Source organism: Oncorhynchus tshawytscha, linkage group LG25 (assembly GCF_018296145.1).
Source record: "Oncorhynchus tshawytscha isolate Ot180627B linkage group LG25, Otsh_v2.0, whole genome shotgun sequence".
Classification (NCBI taxonomy): Eukaryota; Metazoa; Chordata; class Actinopteri; order Salmoniformes; family Salmonidae; genus Oncorhynchus; species Oncorhynchus tshawytscha.
In genome coordinates this window covers 33,444,115-33,467,531 of record NC_056453.1, presented here as the reverse complement: position 1 = coordinate 33,467,531, position 23,417 = coordinate 33,444,115, and the positions used below count along the sequence as shown (strand labels likewise).

Sequence of the window (23,417 nt, the reverse complement as noted above, 5' to 3'; positions counted from 1 at the left end):
CTCTACATCAGACCACACTAGGCCTGAAGGCACATTGGCCTGCCTCACTAACCTACCTTCAAAAATTCTTTACTGGCTACAATCCCTGTGATGCCCACTGGGGCCAAGATTCCACATCAAGCCCAAGACCAGGGTTTTCCAAACTCAGTCCTGGGGCCCCCCCTGGGTGAACACTTTGTTTTTTGCCCTCGTGCTACACTACTTTGATTATGTGAATCAGCTGTGTAGTGTTAGAGCAAAAAACTGAACTTGCACTTGGAGAGGGGGACTATTTCACATGCTTTTCACATGCGCTAGCTTCAAACAATACATGTTGGTTTTATACACTACCATCTACTTTTAGAGAAATGCAGCACTATGTGATATAACCCCGTTTAACTAACACCTATCTCTCTCTCTTTCTCTCTCTCTGTAGGCAGCTGATGGAGAATCAGATTGGAGCGATAGAGCGTGGAGCGTTTGATGACATGAAGGAGCTGGAGAGACTGTAAGTAGGCTTACAGCATGTGTCTGTGTGTTCAAATTTCCTCTCAAATAGGTTTAGGGTTTGGCCCTATTTTATCATCCCTGTCCATCGGGGGTGGCGGCCTGGGAGCAGGCAGGTTTTGCAGAGGTTTTACCATGGGTTTACCTAACCTATCCTTCTCCAGGAGGCTCAGCCACAGCCCTGGTCCATCACTGGACATGAGGTTTTACCATGGGTTTACCTAACCCATCCTTCTCCAGGAGGCTCAGCCACAGCCCTGGTCCATCACTGGACATGAGGTTTTACCATGGGTTTACCTAACCCATCCTTCTCCAGGAGGCTCAGCCACAGCCCTGGTCCATCACTGGACATGAGGTTTTACCATGGGTTTACCTAACCCATCCTTCTCCAGGAGGCTCAGCCACAGCCCTGGTCCATCACTGGACATGAGGTTTTACCATGGGTTTACCTAACCTATCCTTCTCCAGGAGGCTCAGCCACAGCCCTGGTCCATCACTGGACATGAGGTTTTACCATGGGTTTACCTAACCCATCCTTCTCCAGGAGGCTCAGCCACAGCCCTGGTCCATCACTGAAACATGAGGCTTTACCAGACAGTCTGTTGAACAGCTTGTAAACAGCAGGGCAACACAACACAGACAAACACGCTCACCACACCACGGGTGACACGCTCACCACACCACGGGTAACACGTAAAACCCCCATACAGTATGTGGTGTAAGCCACAGTACGTAACGGAGCAGTACACACACACATAATGGTTGAAGTACAAACATGGCCCCAACATGGCCCCACCCAGTGTGTTTAAGGACTACATCAGACACACTCTTCAGTTAGTCACTGAACCTGTGGTGAGGCTTAAGTGTACAGAGATTTGATCAATCAAATGTATTTATATAGCCCTTCGTACATCAGCTGACATCTCAAAGTGCTGTACAGAAACCCAGCCTAAAACCCCAAACAGCAAGCAATGCAGGTGTAGAAGCACGGTGGCTAGGAAAAACTCCCTAGACAGGCCAAAACCTGGGAAGAAACCTATAGAGGTTTGAGATTATAACAGAACATGGCCAAGATGTTCAAATGTTCATAAATTACCAGCATGGTCAAATAATAATAATCACAGTAGTTGTCAAGGGTGCAGCAAGTCAGCACCTCAGGAGTAAATGTCAGTTGGCTTTTCGTAGCCGATAATTCAGAGTATCTCTACCACTCCTGCTGTTTCTAGAGAGTTGAAAACAGCATGTTTGGGACAGGTAGCACGTCCGGTGAACAGGTCAGGATTCCATAGCCGCAGGAAGAACAGTTGAAACTGCCAGGTGGACTGGGGCCAGCAAAGAGTCCTATTGCCTGGTAGTCCTGAGGCACGGTCCTAGGGCTCAGGTACCCTGAGAAAGAGAGAAAGAGAGAATTAGAGAGAGCACACTTAAATTCACACAGGACAACGGATAAGACAGGAGAAGTACTCCAGATATAACAGACTGGCCCTAGCCCCCCGACACATAAACTACTGCAGCATAAATACTGGAGGCTGAGACAGAAAGGGTCAGGAGACACTGTGGCCCCATTCGATTATATCCCCGGACAGGGCCAAACAGTAGAGAGGCTATTTACGGCAGCGAGGCTATATACAGTAGAGAGGCTATGTACAGTAGTGAGGCTATATACAGTAGTGAGGCTATATACAGCAGTGAGGCTATATACAGTAGTGAGGCTATATACAGTAGTGAGGCTATATACAGCAGTGAGGCTATATACAGTAGTGAGGCTATATACAGTAGTGAGGCTATATACAGTAGTGAGGCTATATACAGTAGTGAGGCTATATACAGCAGCGAGGATATATACAGCAGTGAGGCTATATACAGCAGAGAGGCTATATACAGTAGCGAGCCTATATACAGGCACCGGTTAGTCGGGCTGATTGAGGTGGTATGTACATGTGGGTATGGTTAAAGTGACAATGCATATATGATAAACAGAGAGTAGCAGTAGCATAAAAGAGGGGTTGGCGGGTGGTGGGTGGCGGGACACAATGCTGATTGTCCGGGTTGCCAATGTGCGGGGGCACCGGTTAGTCGGGCTAATTGAGGTAGTATGTACATGAATGTATAGTTAAAGTGACTTTGCACTGATGTTGTGCGATTTGGTCTGGCTCGCAGTTGGTGTTCCAATTCATCCCAAAGGTGTTCGATGGGGTTAAGGTCAGGGCCCCCTGCAGGCCAGTCAAGTTCTTCCAAATCGATCTTGACAAACTATTTCTGTATGGACCTCATTTTGTGAACATGGGCATTGTCATGCTGAAACAGGAATGGGCCTTCCCCAAACTGTTGCCGCAAAGTTGGAAGCACAGAATCGTCTAGAATGTCATTGTATGCTGGAACTTAAGGGGCTAGCCTGAACCATGAAACACAGCCCCAGACCATTATTCCTCCTCCACCAAACTTACAATTGGCACTATGTATTCGGGCAGGTAGCATTCTCCAGCCATCTTCCAAACCTAGATTTGTCCGTCAGACTGCCAGTTGGTGAAGCGTGATTCATCACTCCAGAGAATGCGTTTCCACTGCTGGAGATTTTCCAATGGTGGAGAGCTTTACACCACTCCAGTCGACACTTGGTATTGTGCATGGTGATCTTAGGCTTGTGTGCGGCTGCTCGGCCATGGAAATCCATTTCATGAAGCAGAGACGGCTTGGTATTCGGTAGTGAGTGTTGCTGAGGACAGATGATTTTTACGCGATATGCGCTTCAGCACTCGGCTGTCCCATTCTGTGAGCTTGTGTGGCCTAGCACTTCACAGCTGAGCCGTTGTTGCTCCTAGACATTTCCACTTCACAATAACAGCACTTACAGATGACTAGGCAGCTCTAGCAGGGCAGAAATTTTACGAACTGACTTGTTGGAAAGGTGGCATCCTATGATGGTGCCATGTTGAAAGTCACTGAGCTCTTCCATTTGGCCATTCTACTGCCAATGTCTGTCTATGAAGATTGCATGGCGGTTAGCTCGATTTTATACACCTGTAAGCAATGGGTGTGACTGAAATAGCCAAATCCACAGATTTGAAGGGGTGTCGACATACCGTTGACCACGTAGTGTCATCTCGAAGTGAATGGGTCTAACAACTATATCCGTGCACAACATTTACCTTCCGTTGAACATAGTATAAAGCTACTAACTTATTAGCAGGTCCACCTCTGGACATAATATTAACGTAGGTTATCTTAAGGTGTCCAGTTAAGTATGAACGGAGCCGCTAGAAACCCAGTCAAGTCTTTTTATAATTCTCCATCTCCAACCCAGTCTGTGTATCTGTCTATGACTCTGGGCCCACGGTCTATGCTATATTACAGGCACGACCCGACCTGTCTCTCCTCTCCCATTCAGTCCCATTCACCTCCAATAACTCCCATGTGTTTCCAGTGGAGCATTGAGACGGAATAAAGATGTGTTTTTAAATGGCAATTAGCATCAGTCTGTTCCTGATTTTGCTAATGGTTGTATTTGCATAAAGCCTTCCAGCCGTCATTCATTCATTATCCCTGGGAGGAGAAGGCAGTGCCAAGCTGCCTGGAGGCTTCAGCTCTTCTGCCTCTGCAAATGTTCTTTAGTAACCATTGTTTTCTTAGTCCCCTGCAGATGTAAGCTGGATGTGTTCACATAACTGATACGTCTATAGGGGCCTGTTGAAATGAAGTGTCAAAATATCTTCTTATAGTTGTGAACTGAAATACAATCTACTTATAAACAATAACGTGTTCTATGTGTAATGTATTGCTATGTGTAGTGTTGGTGTGCAATTTGCAGAAATAATATACCATTCATCATTGAGTTGTGCCCCACAGTGCAGAGCTGATTTCCAGTGCATACTGGACCGGTACAAAAAGTGAGCTATAAAAGTATTGGGACAGTGACACATTTTGTTGTTTTGGATCTGTACTGCGGCACTTTGGATTTGAAATGATACACTGACTATGAGGTTAAAGTTCATACTGTATTTTCATCCATATCGGGTGAATAGACGCACAGATATCACACGCCCCAAAAATGCTAACCTCTCCTGTTCTTGTAATGGTGAGAGGTTAGCATGTCTTGGATGTATGATATAAAATGCTAACCTCTCCTGTTATTGTAATGGAGAGAGGTTAGCATGTCTTGGAGGTATGATATAAAATGCTAACCTCTCCTGTTATTGTAATGGAGAGAGGTTAGCATGTCTTGGATGTATGATATAACATGCTAACCTCTCCTGTTCTTGTAATGGTGAGAGGTTAGCATGTCTTGGAGGTATGATATAAAATGCTAACCTCTCCTGTTATTGTAATGGAGAGAGGTTAGCATGTCTTGGATGTATGATATAAAATGCTAACCTCTCCTGTTATTGTAATGGAGAGAGGTTAGCATGTCTTGGAGGTATGATATAAAATGCTAACCTCTCCTGTTCTTGTAATGGTGAGAGATTAGCATGTCTTGGAGGTATGATATAAAATGCTAACATCTCCTGTTCTTGTAATGGAGAGAGGTTAGCATGTCTTGGAGGGATGCGTTTTGTGTGATCTTAACTTTCTCGCTCATCATTATTCACAATCCATTCATGTACATTCATGTAGAAGTGTTCAGAAATATATTGAATTCTTATTAACAATAAAAGTGACTCCAAAATGACACATTATTTACCATTAATTTCCATTGGACACAACCAAAATAAACAGCAAATGCATTCAACAAGCTTGTAGAGTCACAAGCTTGATGTAGTTATTGAGTGCTATATATATGGGACCAAATACATACGTTTTTACGAATTTAATACATATATAAATTTGTCCCAATACTTTTGGTCCCCTAAAATGGGGGATGGGACTGTGCACAATATGGATGAAAATACCCTCAAATTAAAGCTGACAGTCTGCATTGTATCATGTCAAACCCAAAGTGCTGGAGTACAGAGCCAAAACAACAATACATTTGTCACTGTCCCAATACTTTCAGAGTTCACTGTATCTGCTGCACTAATAATGTATTCTCTGTGGCAGGCGCCTGAATAGAAACCAACTGCAGCACCTTCCAGAACTGCTGTTTCAGAAGAACCCTGCACTGTCACGTCTGTGAGTACAACACACTCTTATGTCTACTATCTTACACAGTCTCTTCGGTACGGACTCTCTGTCTCACTCCTGTGAGTACACACACTTTCCCCATCTTACTCCTTGTATGTGAGTACCCACATGCCTTCTCTGGCTCACTCCTGTGAGTACACACACTTTCTCCATCTTACTCCTTGTATGTGAGTACCCACATGCCTTCTCTGTCTCACTCCTGTGAGTACACACACTTTCCCCATCTTACTCCTTGTATGTGAGTACCCACATGCCTTCTCTGGCTCACCCTTTACCGGCTTCCTGCCATGGAAGTGTGTGGGTGTGCTTATGAACACTGGATGAGTAGAACTCGGAGTGCGTTGTCTGTATTGTTGAAAAGTCATCTGCAGAGTGCGCTTGATGACTAATGCTCATATGACTATGTGTGTGTGTGTGTGAGGATGATTGAATAATGGAGCATTTGAGTGCATTGGGTAGCAGGGACAGTTTGATGTTGTTGAGTGTGTTGGTAGCAGGGACAGTTTGATGTTGTTGAGTGTGTTGAGTAGCAGGGACAGTTTGATGTTGTTGAGTGTGTTGGTAGCAGGGACAGTTTGATGTTGTTGAGTGTGTTGGTAGCAGGGACAGTTTGATGTTGTTGAGTGTATTGGGTAGCAGGGACAGTTTGATGTTGTTGAGTGTATTCGGTAGCAGGGACAGTTTGATGTTGTTGAGTGTGTTGGGTAGCAGGGACAGGTTGATGTTGTTGAGTGTTTTGGGTAGCAGGGACAGTTTGATGTTGTTGAGTAGCAGGGACAGTTTGATGTTGTTGAGTGTGTTGAGTAGCAGGGACAGTTTGATGTTGTTGAGTGTGTTGAGTAGCAGGGACAGGTTGATGTTGTTGAGTGTGTTGGGTAGCAGGGACAGTTTGATGTTGTTGAGTGTGTTGGTAGCAGGGACAGGTTGATGTTGTTGAGTAGCAGGGACAGTTTGATGTTGTTGAGTGTGTTGAGTAGCAGGGACAGGTTGATGTTGTTGAGTGTGTTGGGTAGCAGGGCCAGTTTGATGTTGTTGAGTGTGTTGGGTAGCAGGGACAGTTTGATGTTGTTGAGTGTGTTGGGTAGCAGGGACAGTTTGATGTTGAGTGTGTTGGTAGCAGGGACAGTTTGATGTTGTTGAGTGTGTTGGTAGCAGGGACAGTTTGATGTTGTTGAGTGTGTTGGTAGCAGGGACAGTTTGATGTTGTTGAGTGTGTTGGGTAGCAGGGACAGTTTGATGTTGTTGAGTAGCAGGGACAGTTTGATGTTGTTGAGTGTGTTGAGTAGCAGGGACAGTTTGATGTTTAGTGTGTTGAGTAGCAGGGACAGTTTGATGTTGAGTGTGTTGGGTAGCAGGGACAGTTTAATGTTGTTGAGTGTGTTGAGTAGCAGGGACAGTTTGATGTTGTTGAGTGTATTGGGTAGCAGGGACAGTTTGATGTTGTTGAGTGTGTTGGGTAGCAGGGACAGTTTGATGTTGTTGAGTGTGTTGGGTAGCAGGGACAGTTTGATGTTGTTGAGTGTGTTGGGTAGCAGGGACAGTTTGATGTTGTTGAGTGTGTTGAGTAGCAGGGACAGTTTGATGTTGTTGAGTGTATTGGGTAGCAGGGACAGTTTGATGTTGTTGAAAGTGTTGGGTAGCAGGGACAGTTTGATGTTGTTGAGTGTATTGGGTAGCAGGGACAGTTTGATGTTGTTGAAAGTGTTGGGTAGCAGGGACAGTTTGATGTTTTTGGAGAGGAATCCAAACTGCTACTAGAGGAGTCATTATCGCTGGTTGTTTGCGTACCAAGTGCTAGTTTAGTGTTTGGTGATGGATCCCAGTGGTTTATTCTCTCTCTACCATGCACACACACACACACACACACACACACACACACACACACACACACACACACACACACACACACACACACACACACACACACACACACACACACACACACACACACACACACACACACACACACATACAGTACACACTCCCGTGGCATGACCATTCCAAAGTAAGGCTAAACTTGAAGGGGTGTTCCGTTCCATTTTCAAAGGAAAATGAGTGTCCCTGGTCGATCGCTCCGGCACCAATCATTCCACTTCAGATTACCTGCTGCTGCATATGGGAATAATGAAACATTGGGACATGGAAAAATAATCTCCCTCTGCACTTCTCCTGTCCCTATTCCCAGTCCCATACCTAGTCCCAATCCTAGTCCTAGTCTCATTCCTAGTCCCAGTACCAGTCCCATTCCTAGTCCCAGTCCCATTCCTAGTCCCAGTCCCATTCCTAGTCCCAGTCCCATTCCCAGTCCCAGTCCCAGTCTCATTCCTAGTCCCAGTCCCATTCCTAGTCCCAGTCCCAGTCCCATTCCTAGTCCCAGTCCCATTCCTAGTCCCAGTCCTATTCCTAGTCCCAGTCCCATTCCTAGTCCCAGTCCCAGTCCCATTCCTAGTCCCAGTCCCAAACCAGTCCATATCCTTATCTAATCTTACCCGTCCCTTTCCACTTCCAATAGAGTCTAGTCCACTCCTGTTAAATGTATATAGTCTTAGGACTGTCATCACCACTGTACGCTACACATGCATGAAGAAAATTCATGAAAGAAGGGAGAACCTTGAGCCATTGATTATCAACCAGACCAGACTCTGCCAGACAGCAGCTAAATGACTGGATTAGCAGATCTCTCTGCTTCCACTTCCACTGCTCTTTATTTCCCTTATTAGCTGGCTTCTTTCATAAGGAATTCTGCTTTTCAAACACATTCTGGAGAATTAGATCCTTGAGAATGTTAAACATGTGTTGACACCATTCACTGTGTGCCAGCGCTGTGCATGTCTGTGTTTTCTTCATTTTCTGATCCTTTCCTTATTCCGCTAAATTGACAAGGCCAAAGCCTGATAACGAGCATGCTAGCATTCATTTCAGCTGAAGAAGCGTATATTTGTGGAGCTTATTTTAGCATATAGACAATATCCTCACACCAGCCTCATAAGAGCATATATGATAGAAAAGATACGTTATTGTTATTGAACAAAGAACAAAACATTATTGTTCCCAGCACAGTAACTTCAAAATATCTCCCCTCCAGTAGTCTTCTAGCAGACAGGGTCTACGCCAGTGTCATTAAACAGAGCAGAACTGAGACAGAGGTTCCTGATGCTTCTTAAATCCTCACTGGGCTCCGTCTTTCTGTCACAACACGGGGTCGGGGCCCAGACTGACATGGTAAGGCTATAACCAGTAGAGAGTCACCACACGGGGTCAGGGCCCAGACTGATGTAGTAAGTCTATAGCCAGTAGAGTCACCACACGGGGTCGATGCCCAGACTGACGTAGTAAGGCTATAGCCAGTAGAGAGTCACCACACGGGGTCAGGGCCCAGACTGATGTAGTAAGGCTATAACCAGTAGAGAGTCACCACACGGGGTCAGGGCCCAGACTGATGTAGTAAGTCTATAACCAGTAGAGAGTCACCACAAGGGGTCGATGCCCAGACTGACGTGGTAAGGCTATAACCAGTAGAGTCACCACACGGGGTCAATGCCCAGACTGACGTGGTAAGGCTATAGCCAGTAGAGAGTCACCACACGGAGTCGATGCCCAGACTGACGTAGTAAGGCTAATGCCAGTAGAGAGTCACCACACGGGGTCGGGGTCCAGACTGACGTAGTAAGGCTATAGCCAGTAGAGAGTCACCACACGGGGTCGATGCCCAGACTGACGTAGTAAGGCTATAGCCAGTAGAGAGTCACCACACGGGGTCAGGGCCCAGACTGATGTAGTAAGGCTATAGCCAGTAGAGTCACCACACTGGGTCGATGCCCAGACTGACGTAGTAAGGCTATAGCCAGTAGAGAGTCACCACACGGGGTCAGGGCCCAGACTGATGTAGTAAGTCTATAGCCAGTAGAGAGTCACCACACGGGGTCGATGCCCAGACTGATGTAGTAAGGCTATAGCCAGTAGAGTCACCACACGGGGTCAATGCCCAGACTGACGTGGTAAGGCTATAACCAGTAGAGAGTCACCACACGGGGTCGATGCCCAGACTGACGTAGTAAGGCTATAGCCAGTAGAGAGTCACCACACGGGGTCGGGGCCCAGACTGACGTAGTAAGGCTATAGCCAGTAGAGAGTCACCACACGGGGTCGGGGCCCAGACTGACGTAGTAAGGCTATAGCCAGTAGAGAGTCACCACACGGGGTCGATGCCCAGACTGACGTAGTAAGGCTATAGCCAGTAGAGAGTCACCACACGGGGTCAATGCCCAGACTGACGTAGTAAGGCTATAGCCAGTAGAGAGTCACCACACGGGGTCGATGCCCAGACTGACGTAGTAAGGCTATAGCCAGTAGAGAGTCACCACACGGGGTCAGGGCCCAGACTGACGTAGTAAGGCTATAGCCAGTAGAGAGTCACCACACGGGGTCGATGCCCAGACTGACGTAGTCAAGGCTATAACCAGTAGAGAGTCACCACACGGGGTCACCACACGGGGCCCAGACTGACGTAGTAAGGCTATAGCCAGTAGAGAGTCACCACACGGGGTCGGGGCCCAGACTGACGTAGTAAGGCTATAGCCAGTAGAGAGTCACCACACGGAGTCGATGCCCAGACTGACGTAGTAAGGCTATAGCCAGTAGAGAGTCACCACACGGGGTCGGGGCCCAGACTGACGTAGTAAGGCTATAGCCAGTAGAGAGTCACCACACGGGGTCGATGCCCAGACTGACGTAGTAAGGCTATAGCCAGTAGAGAGTCACCACACGGGGTCGATGCCCAGACTGATGTAGTAAGGCTATAGCCAGTAGAGTCACCACACGGTGTCAATGCCCAGACTGATGTAGTAAGGCTATAGCCAGTAGAGTCACCACACGGTGTCAATGCCCAGACTGATGTAGTAAGGCTATAGCCAGTAGAGTCACCACACGGTGTCAATGCCCAGACTGACGTAGTAAGGCTATAGCCAGTAGAGAGTCACCACACGGGGTCAGGGCCCAGACTGATGTAGTAAGGCTATAGCCAGTAGAGAGTCACAACACGGGGTCGGGGCCCAGACTGACGTGGTAAGGCTATAGCCAGTAGAGAGTCACAACACGGAGTCGGGGCCCAGACTGATGTAGTAAGTCTATAGCCAGTAGAGAGTCACCACACGGGGTCGATGCCCAGACTGACGTAGTAAGTCTATAGCCAGTAGAGAGTCACCACACGGGGTCGATGCCCAGACTGACGTGTAGTAAGGCTATAGCCAGTAGAGAGTCACCACACGGGGTCGGGGCCCAGACTGACGTAGTAAGGCTATAGCCAGTAGAGAGTCACCACACGGGGTCGGGGCCCAGACTGACGTGGTAAGGCTATAGCCAGTAGAGTCACAACACGGGGTCGGGGCCCAGACTGATGTAGTAAGGCTATAGCCAGTAGAGAGTCACAACACGGGGTCGGGGCCCAGACTGACGTGGTAAGGCTATAGCCAGTAGAGAGTCACCACACGGGGTCGGGGCCCAGACTGATGTAGTAAGGCTATAGCCAGTAGAGAGTCACCACACGGGGTCGGGGCCAGACTGATGTAGTAAGGCTATAGCCAGTAGAGAGTCACCACACGGGGTCGGGGCCCAGACTGATGGTGTGTTTCTGTGTCTGTCTCTACACGTGCTCTAAGTGTTCACAGGGGCTTGTTAGGGTCTGCCTCTTAACAAGAGGGTTAATGGGAAAGCCTCCTGCCCTCAGGTGGAACTCTAATCCCAGATGTTAGCTAGCTTCCCTTCTCACTCTATAGCTCTAGTTCTCTCTCCTCTCTAGCTCTAGAGAGTCACCACACTCTCCCAGACTGATGTCTAGCTCTCTCACCACGGGGTCCTCTCTCAGACTCCTCTCTCTCTCCAGTAGCTCACCTCTCTCCCAGCTCTCTCTCTCTCCTCCTCCAGTCTCTCTAGCTCTCTCTCTCTCCTCTCTCTATAGCCAGTAGAGAGTCACCACTCTCTCTCCCAGACTGATGTAGTAAGGCTATAGCCAGTAGAGAGTCTCTCCAGTAGCTCTCCTCTCTCTCACCACACGGGGTAGCTCTGTCTCTCTCTCACCTCTCTCTCTAGCTCTATAGCTCACTCTCTCTAGCTCTCTCTCTCTCTCACCAGCTCTCTCTCCAGTCTAGCTCTCTCTCTCTGAGCTCTCTTTCTGTCTCTGTCTCTACACGTGCTCTAAGTCTTCCTCTTGTTCTCTGCTCTTAACAAGCTCTTAATGGCTCTCCTCCCTCTAGCTCTCTATCTCTGTTAGCTAGCTCCCTTCTCTCTCTAGCTCTCTCTCTAGCTCTCTCTCCTCTCTCTCTAGCTCTCTCTCTCTCTCTCCTCTCTCTCTAGCTCTCTCTCTCTCTAGCTCTCTCTCTCTCTAGCTCTCTCTCTCTCTAGCTCTCTCTCTCTAGCTCTCTCTCTCTCTAGCTCTCTCTCTCTCTCTCTCTCTCTCTAGCTCTCTCTCCTCTCTCTCTCTAGCTCTCTCTCTCTCTCTCTCTCCTCTCTCTCTCTAGCTCTCTATCTCTCTAGTCATTAAACCAGTCCTCTCATTACTTGTTTACAGGACAATACGGGGTTGGAAGGTGAGTACCCAGCACATTTAGCTCTAGTAGTTTGAGCTAAAAAGTGAAGTTCGGAATTAGTTAACTAACTCTCTCCAACTTTCTAACTATCTTTGTAGTTACCTCGCTCTCTCTCTTTCTCTCTGTGGACGCCTGAGAGATAAGTGAAACTGATGAATGAGGAGTGGAGCAGATAAGAGATTATTGGAGATAATGAGACATGATTGGAGATTATTAGAGATGGTTAAAGCTGGGTGATGGATGGAGGTGCCTGATAGCGGTGCAAAAGAATGGGAAAAGAGGAGGAATAGAGAACTAGAAGAGGAATAGAGAACTAGAAGAGGAGTAGAGAACTAGAAGAGGAGTAGAGGACTAGAAGAGGAGTAGAGGACTAGAAGAGGAGTAGAGGACTAGAAGAGGAGTAGAGGACTAGAAGAGGAGTAGAGGACTAGAAGAGGAGTAGAGAACTAGAAGTGGAGTAGAGAACTAGAAGAGGAGTAGAGGACTAGAAGAGGAGTAGAGAACTAGAAGAGGAGTAGAGGACTAGAAGAGGAGTAGAGGACTAGAAGAGGAGTAGAGAACTAGAAGAGGAGTAGAGGACTAGAAGAGGAGTAGAGGACTAGAAGAGGAGTAGAGGACTAGAAGAGGAGTAGAGGACTAGAAGAGGAGTAGAGAACTAGAAGAGGAGTAGAGGACTAGAAGAGGAGTAGAGGACTAGAAGAGGAGTAGAGAACTAGAAGAGGAGTAGAGAACTAGAAGAGGAGTAGAGGACTAGAAGAGGAGTAGAACTAGAACTAGAGGACTAGAAGAGGAGTAGAGGACTAGAAGAGGAGTAGAGGACTAGAAGAGGAGTAGAGAACTAGAAGAGGAGTAGAGAACTAGAAGAGGAGAGGACTAGAAGAGGAGAGAGAACTAGAAGAGGAGTAGAGGACTAGAAGAGGAGTAGAGGACTAGAAGAGGAGTAGAGGACTAGAAGAGGAGTAGAGGACTAGAAGAGGAGTAGAGGACTAGAAGAGGAGTAGAGGACTAGAAGAGGAGTAGAGGACTAGAAGAGGAGTAGAGGACTAGAAGAGGAGTAGAGGACTAGAAGAGGAGTAGAGGACTAGAAGAGGAGTAGAGGACTAGAAGAGGAAGAGTGCTGATTAAATGAATAATAACAGTGAAAACAGCAATATCCATCATCTTTAACAATCTGGTGTCCACCTCTCTCCCTCCGTTCCTAGTTCTTATCAATGCAGCTCTGTGATCTAGTCTCCTGGTCTGTCATTAGAAGGTGTTCACAGTGTGAGAGCAGGAGGAAGGAGGAGGAGGGAGGTGCTGCAGGGGGCCAAGGACTCAGTGTAATAGGTGCCCTCAGGGAAAAGCATCTGGTTTTGAGTGGATGGGGGAAGAGGAGTAGGAGGGGGAAGAAGAGTTGGCTTGTTTATGGTCTCTCTCAGGATCTCTGTGTACTGCTGCTCATCTTGGTGCCTGTCTTATGTATGACACACAAACTGGAGGTAAACACTAGCTTGGAGGTACACCAGGGGCCTCCACGCTCCAGGCAAAAAATAACAGCCTCTGTTCCTTTTAGGCTTAGTCTACAAATACAGGAACAGGTATTTAGGTGTAAATAATGTGTGATGGTTCAACTGAACGCTCCGACCATCCACTATGATCCACTACCGACCAGTTCTATGATAGGGGTTAGGGGAGGAAGCAAGGGTGGCTGTGGTTCCCTTTACCTACAACATTGGTAGGCTAGGTGTGTGTGTGCATGTGTGAGTGGGGGGCAAGAGGAGATGGGGGGGGGTAAGAGGAGAGGAGGGGAAGGGTGCAGTCCCCCCTACACTGTGGGGGGTAAAGATTGGTAGAGAAGATGAGTGTGTGAGGGATTTTTCTGGGGCGTGTAAAGGGGTGTGGTTTGTTGCTTGTTTCCGTGCTAATGCTTGACAACAGGATTGGTCTGATACACAAACCCTAACACAGACACACAGAATAATACTGCATGTAATTACACACACAGACACTAATTACACCTCAGCTTGCTAATATTGTGAAAGCAGACATTCACTTGAGATAATGTCCTTTCTAAGGTTCATTTAGAGAAAAAGGGCCTTAGCTATGTCTTCATGCATTTAGCCCTATGTGTTTCTATTGGACTGACTCTGTGTGTTCACTGTGTTTGTTTGGTGTTTGATGCTGGGGAAAATGTTTCTCAGTAGGACATTCAGGGAGATTCTGTTATTATTGGGAGAAATCCTGTGTGTGTGTGTGTGTGTGTGTGTGTGTGCGTGCGTGCGTGCGTGCGTGCGTGCGTGCCAGATACTGATAATAGTCCAGGCTGACCTTGTTCTGTGCTTCTCTTTGTCCTTTCTGATGATTCCTCTCCTCTCTCTGTCTATATCATGATTCCTCTCCTCTCTCTGTCTATATCATGATTCCTCTCCTCTCTCTGTCTATATCATGATTCCTCTCCTCTCTCTGTCTATATCATGATTCCTCTCCTCTCTCTGTCTATATCATGATTCCTCTCATCTCTCTGTCTATATCATGATTCCTCTCATCTCTCTGTCTATATCATGATTCCTCTCCTCTCTCTGTCTATATCATGATTCCTCTCCTCTCTCTGTCTATATCATGATTCCTCTCATCTCTCTGTCTATATCATGATTCCTCTCCTCTCTCTGTCTATATCATGATTCCTCTCATCTCTCTGTCTATATCATGATTCCTCTCCTCTCTCTGTCTATATCATGATTCCTCTCATCTCTCTGTCTATATCATGATTCCTCTCCTCTCTCTGTCTATATCATGATTCCTCTCATCTCTCTGTCTATATCATGATTCCTCTCCTCTCTCTGTCTATATCATGATTCCTCTCATCTCTCTGTCTATATCATGATTCCTCTCATCTCTCTGTCTATATCATGATTCCTCTCATCTCTCTGTCTATATCATGATTCCTCTCATCTCTCTGTCTATATCATGATTCCTCTCCTCTCTCTGTCTATATCATGATTCCTCTCCTCTCTCTGTCTATATCATGATTCCTCTCCTCTCTCTGTCTATATCATGATTCCTCTCCTCTCTGTCTCTATCATGATTCCTGTTCTCTCTCTCTCTGTCTCTATCATGATTCCTGTACTCCTCTCTCTGTCTCTGTCATGATTCCTCTCATCTCTCTGTCTCTATCATGATTCCTGTACTCTCTCTCTCTGTCTCTGTCATGATTCCTGTTCTCTCTCTCTGTCTCTATCATGATTCCTCTCCTCTCTCTGTCTATATCATGATTCCTCTCATCTCTCTGTCTATATCATGATTCCTCTCCTCTCTCTGTCTATATCATGATTCCTCTCATCTCTCTGTCTATATCATGATTCCTCTCCTCTCTCTGTCTATATCATGATTCCTCTCCTCTCTCTGTCTATATCATGATTCCTCTCCTCTCTCTGTCTATATCATGGTTCCTCTCCTCTCTATCTCTGTCATGATTCCTGTTCTCTCTCTCTCTGTCTCTATCATGATTCCTGTTCTCTCTCTCTCTGTCTCTATCATGATTCCTGTACTCTCCTCTCTCTATCTCTGTCATGATTCCTGTTCTCTCTCTCTCTGTCTCTATCATGATTCCTGTTCTCTCTCTCTCTGTCTCTATCATGATTCCTGTACTCTCCTCTCTCTATCTCTGTCATGATTCCTGTTCTCTCTCTCTCTGTCTCTATCATGATTCCTGTACTCTCCTCTCTCTATCTCTGTCATGATTCCTGTTCTCTCTCTCTCTCCGTCTCTATCATGATTCCTCTCCTCTCTCTGTCTATATCATGATTCCTCTCATCTCTCTGTCTCTATCATGGTTCCTCTCCTCTCTATCTCTGTCATGATTCCTGTTCTCTCTCTCTCTGTCTCTATCATGATTCCTGTACTCTCCTCTCTCTATCTCTGTCATGATTCCTGTTCTCTCTCTCTCTCCGTCTCTATCATGGTTCCTGTCCTCTCTCTCTATCATGATTCCTGTCCTCTCTCTGTCTCTATCATGATTCCTGTCCTCTCTCTCTATCTCTATCATGATTCCTGTCCTCTCTCTCTGTCTCTATCACGATTCCTGTCCCCTCTCTCTATCTCCATCATGTTTCTAGTCCTCTCTCTCTCTCAATTCAATTTCAATTTCAATTTAAGGGGCTTTATTGGCAAGGGAAGTGTATGTTAACATTGCCAAAGCAAGTGAAATAGACAATAAACATAACAGTAAAGATTACACTCCCAAAAGTTCAAAAGGAATAGAGACATTTCAAATGTCATATTATGTCTATATACAGTGTTGTAACAATGTGCAACTAGTTAAACTACAAAAGGGAAAATAAATAAACATAAATATGGGTTGTATTTACAATGGTGTTTGTTCTTCACTGGTTGCCCTTTTCTGTGGCAACATGTCACAAATCTTGCTGCTGTGATGGCACACGGTGGTATTTCACCCAGTAGATATGGGAATTTATCAAAATTGGATTTGTTTTCAAATTCCTTGTGGGTCTGTGTAATCTGAGGGAAATATGTGTCTCTAATATGGTCATACATTTGACAGGAGGTTTGGAAGTACAGCTCAGTTTCCACCTCATTTTGTGGGCAGTGAGCACATAGCCGGTCTTCTCTGGAGAGCCATGTCTGCCTACGGCGGCCTCTCTTAATAGCAAGGCTATGCTCACTGAGTCTGTACACAGTCAAAGCTTTCCTTAAGTTTGTGTCAGTCACAGTGGTCAGGTATTCTGCCACTGTGTACTCTCTGTTTAGGGCCAGATAACATTCTAGTTTGCTCTGTCTTTTTTGTTAATTCTTTCCAATGTGTCAATTATCTTTTTGTTTTCTCATGATTTGCTTGGGACTAATTGTATTGCTGTCCTGTTGCTCTGTGGGGTGTGTTTGTGTTTGTGAACAGAGCCCCAGGACCAGCTTGCTTAGGGGACTCTTCTCCAGGTTCATCTCTCTGTAGGTGATGGCTTTGTTATGGAAGGTTTGGGAATCGCTTCCTTTTAAGTGGGTGTTGAATTTAACAGCTCTTTTCAGGATTTTGATAATTAGTGGGTATCGGCCTAATTCTGCTCTTCATGCATTTTTGGTGTTTTACGTTGTACACGGAGGATATTGTTGGTTGGTGAGCGGACCCCAGACCTCACAACCATAAAGGACAATGGGCTCTATAACTGATTCAAGTATTTTTAGCCAGATCCTAATTGGTATGATGAATTTTATGTTCCTTTTGATGGCATAGAATGCCCTCCTTGCCTTGTCTCTCAGATCGTTCACAGCTTTGTGGAAGTTACCTGTGGCGCTGATGTTTAGGCCGAGGTCTGTATAGTTTTTTTTGTGAGCTCTAGGGTAACGGCGTCTAGATGGAATTTGTATTTGTGGTCCTGGCGACTGGACCTTTTTTGGAACAACATTATTTTGGTCTTACTGAGATTTACTGTCAAGGCCCAGGTCTGTCAGGGCCCAGGTCTGTCAGGGCCCAGGTCTGACAGAATCTGTGCAGGAGATCTAGGTGCTGCTGCAGGCCCTCCTTGGTTGATGACAGAAGCACCAGATCATCAGAAAACAGTAGACACTTGACTTCAGATTCAAGTAGAGTGAGGCCTTGTCTCTCTCTCTCTCTCTCTCGTTTTATTTTATGACTTTATTATTTCATTCTAAGTCATCATCTCATGTCTATAAAGCTGCTGTCTATGCTGTCTGACAAAATCACAATTTTAGTAGTTCTTCAAAGTAAATAAATAAATAAATAAGGCTTTTATGACTGCTGAAAACCAACTGTCAGTCCCTTAGATCATACCTCCTGAAGCAATGTTTTATGACTGCTGAATACCAACTGTCAGTCCCTTAGATCATACCTCCTGAAGCAATGTTTTATGACTGCTGAATACCAACTGTCAGTCCCTTAGATCATACCTCCTGAAGCAATGTTTTATGACTGCTGAATACCAACTGTCAGTCCCTTAGATCATACCTCCTGAAGCAATGTTTTATGACTGCTGAATACCAACTGTCAGTCCCTTAGATCATACCTCCTGAAGCAATGTTTTATGACTGCTGAATACCAACTGTCAGTCCCTTAGATCATACCTCCTGAAGCAATGTTTTATGACTGCTGAATACCAACTGTCAGTCCCTTAGATCATACCTCCTGAAGCAATGTTTTATGACTGCTGAATACCAACTGTCAGTCCCTTAGATCATACCTCCTGAAGCAATGTTTTATGACTGCTGAATACCAACTGTCAGTCCCTCCTGAAGAATGTTTTATGACTGCTGAATACCAACTGCTACCTCCTGAAGCAATGTTTTATGACTGCTGAATACCAACTGTCAGTCCCTTAGATCATACCTCCTGAAGCAATGTTTTATGACTGCTGAATACCAACTGTCAGTCCCTTAGATCATACCTCCTGAAGCAATGTTTTATGACTGCTGAATACCAACTGTCAGTCCCTTAGATCATACCTCCTGAAGCAATGTTTTATGACTGCTGAATACCAACTGTCAGTCCCTTAGATCATACCTCCTGAAGCAATGTTTCTCTATGGCTCTTAATTCCACGTTGGCATTATAGGTATTGTGTGTAGTCCAGACACACAGAATCTAAATGTAATCCATTTTAAATTCAGGCTTATAACACAACAAGGAAAAATGTAAGGGGTGTGAATACTTGCTGAATGCACAACATAATGTATTGTAGCTGTGCCATAAGATTTTGGGTAATTATGGGTTCCTTGTTTTCAGGTTGTGTTGTTTCTCATTCCTGTGTGTGTTTTGGTGTTTAAGTTGTTGTTTGTGTTCTTCAGTTATTTGCTGCTCTGTTGTTTGTCATATTTCTAACCCAGTTATCATGAGTGTTCAGTGTTGTCTGTTAGATGGGGTCGGACATGGAATTAGAATAGTAGAATGGACCTGAACCTTATTATGATGGGATAAAGGTCAGCCATTTTGGTCAGGGTGTTGGTCAACTGTGGTTTGCCAGTGGTGTGATAAGATATTGTGTAAATGTATGAATTTACCTCCACTGTTTGTTAGCCAGACAGTTTTTAGTGGAATGAGTCCAACTGTTTTCAAATGAACTGACAATATGCCAACATTTTATTCAAACAATGCAGTGAATGCACAGCCATACACTGGCTGAAATCAATTGATGACAGGACTTAGACAAGTTGTAAATGCAACAAGTAGACTTCTGATGTTGTATCGTATAACAGCTTTTCAAAGAACATATATTTAAGAAGCTATTTATACAGAAAATGTGTATAAAACCTATATAAACTGTATTTATAATTATATGAAGATATTTAGGGTTGACAATAATTCTACTAAACAATGTCTTATACATCACATGCCTTAACAAACCGTGTGTGTGTGTGTAGAGTGAGTGAGTGAGTGAGTGAGTGAGTGAGTGAGTGAGTGAGTGAGATGTTTGTACTAACGATTCTGTGTTCATGAATAATTCAACAGATGGATGGAGGGTTGTTAAATATTCACGTTAAATCAGCCCTTAAAATCAAATCAAATCAAATCAATATTTTATTTGTCACATACACATGGTTAGCAGATGTTAATGCATGTCCTGAAATGCTTGTGCTTTAGTTCCGACAATGCAGTAATACCAAGTAATCTAACTAACAATTCTCAAAAAAAAAAACTACTGTCTTATACACTGTGTAATACCAATAAAGAATATGTACATAAGATATACTTCCTGAAGCAATGGTTTAGACTGCATGAATACAAGATCAGTAGATGATATCCTGAAGCAATGTTTATGTTTTATGACTGCTGACATATGAGATAAGTATGTAAACCAAGTGGCATTATAGTTAAAGTGGCTAGTGATACATGAATTACTAAGGATGCAATCCATTTTATAATTCAGGCTTATAACGTATGCATATGAGATGAACAATGTAGGGTAAGTAACATTATATAAGGTAGCATTGTTTAAAGTGGCTAGTGATATATTTACATAATTTCCCATCAATTCCTTGATTAAAGTGGCTGGAGTAGAGTCAGTGTCATTGACAGTGTGTGTTTTGCAGTAGCCACTCAATGTTGTTGTTTGCTGTTTAACAGTCTGATGGCCTTGAGATGAAGCTGTTTTTGTCTCTTTCTCCCAGCTTTGATGCACCTGTTCTGACCTCGTCTTCTGGATGACAGCGGGGTGAACAGGCAGTGGCTCGAATGGTTGATGTCCTTGAACCTTTATGGCCTTCCTGTAGCATCGGGTGGTGTAGGTGTCCTGGAGGGCAGGTAGTTTGCCCCCGGTGATGCGTTGTGCAGCCACCTCACTACCCTCTGGAGAGCCTCCACTGTTTGTTAGCCAGACAGTTTTTACCAGGCGGTGATACAGCCCGCCAACTGTTTTCAAATGTGCATCTGACAATATGCCAAGTGCTTTTATTGAAACAATGCAGAATGCTTCAGCCTCCTGAGGTTGAAAGGCGCTGATGACGGACTTCCTCACGATGCTGTCTGTGTGAGTGGACCAATTCAGTTTGTCTGTGATGTTGTATGCCGAGGAACTTAAAACTTATACCCTCTCCACTACTGTTCCATCGATGTGGATGGGGGTGTTCCCTCTGCTGTTTAAACAATCATCTTATAATTTTGTTGATATTTAGTGTGAGGTTATTTTCCTGACACCACAATGTCTTATACATCACATGCCTTAATCAAACCACTGTTGTGTCGTCCGTAAACTTGATGATTGAGTTGGAGTGCGTGCATGGCCACGCAGTCGTGGGTGAACAGGGAGTACAGGAGGGGGCTACTAACGATTCTGTGTTCCCCAGTGTTAGGATCAGCAGATGGATGGAGGTTGTTAAATACCCTCACCAAATGGGGGCTTAGACATCAGTCCCCTGTGTGTGTGTCTTGTGATGTGCAGAGCTCCTGATAACTGCAGTCCTGATGTTCCAGATACACACCAGGGTAAACCTAACTTCATTCATTTGGTCCGTGTGTGTGTGTGTGTGTGTGTGTGTGTGTGTGTGTGTGTGTGTGTGTGTGTGTGTGTGTGTGTGTGTGTGTGTGTGTGTGTGTGTGTGTGTGTGTGTGTACAGACGGACTGGTCTGGTTACTATGAATTGATACAGCATGAATAAGACATAACAGTGAGGGGGATATGTGTGTGTGGCCGTGTGGCCGTGTAACGTGTGTGTGTGTCTCAAGGGGTTTGGTGAAAACGATATACAAGAGACAGCCACACACACACACACACACACACAGCATTTTTCTGCATTCACCGGTCTGGTGAGATGCTGTAGTTCGAGCCAGTAATAACAGCACGTATACTGGCAGCCCTGTGTGTGTGTCTGGAACAGCATATAGAGGAGGGATACAGAGATGTTATAGTGGCAGCCCTGTGTGTGTGTCTGGAACAGCATATAGAGGAGGGATACAGAGGTGTTATACTGGCAGCCCTGTGTGTCTGGAACAGCATATAGAGGAGGGATACAGAGATGTTATAGTGGCAGCCCTGTGTGTCTGGAACAGCATATAGAGGAGGGATACAGAGATGTTATAGTGGCAGCCCTGTGTGTGTGTCTGGAACAGCATATAGAGGAGGGATACAGAGATGTTATAGTGGCAGCCCTGTGTGTCTGGAACAGCATATAGAGGAGGGATACAGAGATGTTATAGTGGCAGCCCTGTGTGTGTGTCTGGAACAGCATATAGAGGAGGGATACAGAGATGTTATAGTGGCAGCCCTGTGTGTCTGGAACAGCATATAGAGGAGGGATACAGAGATGTTATAGTGGCAGCCCTGTGTGTCTGGAACAGCATATAGAGGAGGGATACAGAGATGTTATAGTGGCAGCCCTGTGTGTGTGTGTCTGGAACAGCATATAGAGGAGGGATACAGAGATGTTATAGTGGCAGCCCTGTGTGTGTGTGTCTGGAACAGCATATAGAGGAGGGATACAGAGATGTTATAGTGGCAGCCCTGTGTGTGTGTCTGGAACAGCATATAGAGGAGGGATACAGAGATGTTATAGTGGCAGCCCTGTGTGTGTGTGTCTGGAACAGCATATAGAGGAGGGATACAGAGATGTTATAGTGGCAGCCCTGTGTGTGTGTCTGGAACAGCATATAGAGGAGGGATACAGAGATGTTATAGTGGCAGCCCTGTGTGTCTGGAACAGCATATAGAGGAGGGATACAGAGATGTTATAGTGGCAGCCCTGTGTGTGTGTGTCTGGAACAGCATATAGAGGAGGGATACAGAGATGTTATAGTGGCAGCCCTGTGTGTCTGGAACAGCATATAGAGGAGGGATACAGAGATGTTATAGTGGCAGCCCTGTGTGTGTGTCTGGAACAGCATATAGAGGAGGGATACAGAGATGTTATAGTGGCAGCCCTGTGTGTCTGGAACAGCATATAGAGGAGGGATACAGAGATGTTATAGTGGCAGCCCTGTGTGTGTGTCTGGAACAGCATATAGAGGAGGGATACAGAGATGTTATAGTGGCAGCCCTCTGAGTGAGATGTCAGGTCTTTCTAAAAAAGGAAAATCCAGCAAATCCATCATTTGAACTTTGAACTTTTCTTTGAGTAGCTCATCAGTCTCTCTCTGTCGGTGAACATGACATAGTAGTGCACATAACAATGTAGGGCACATGGCAGTATCATCACATTTTCAGAGTCTTGGCTAGATCAGCCATATCTGCTCTTTGTCATCTTCAGATACCTATACTGTGTTTCATGTGATAGACCTTTGCAGGGCTTCCACAGTACGCTAGGGTAACCCCTGGTGGTAACAGCAAGGCAACGTGTGTGTGTGTGTGTGTGTGTGTGTGTGTGTGTGTGTGTGTGTGTGTGTGTGTGTGTGTGTGTGTGTGTGTGTGTGTGTGTGTGTGTGTGTGTGTGTGTGTGCCCAGTTCTGGGTCTCCGGGTGTCACCAAGCAGCACGCCACGGAGCTCTGGCCTTGACACCTCTCCCTGGGGCGATGGCAACAAACATCCCCTCTCCCTTCCTGGGTAGCCTACAGGAAGTTGCTGCTCCAGCCTGCAATCTCCGGCTCTGCTACTGCCTGTTAGGGTAAACAAACAAACTGCAGGGCAAATCATACACACACACACACACACACACACACACTCTCTCACACACATCTGTTCATAAACGCACAGAGACCCACATGCACACACTTCTGTCTTTTTAGCAACTGGGGTTCCCAACCAATCCGGCGAGGCAAAGACAGAGGGAGGGATGGAGAGGGGAGGAAGGAGCTGG

At 45.6% G+C, this 23,417-nt stretch overlaps 1 protein-coding gene across 1 annotated transcript in view; it reads left to right on the top strand.

Annotated features, from left to right (window-relative positions):
* LOC112247654 (slit homolog 1 protein-like) overlaps window positions 1-23,417 on the top strand; it is a 219,991-nt gene that overhangs the window by 29,856 nt on the left and 166,718 nt on the right. The window contains 2 exon segments of the mRNA XM_042306258.1: window positions 416-487; window positions 5,521-5,592. Coding sequence (XP_042162192.1) covers window positions 416-487; window positions 5,521-5,592 — 144 coding nt within the window.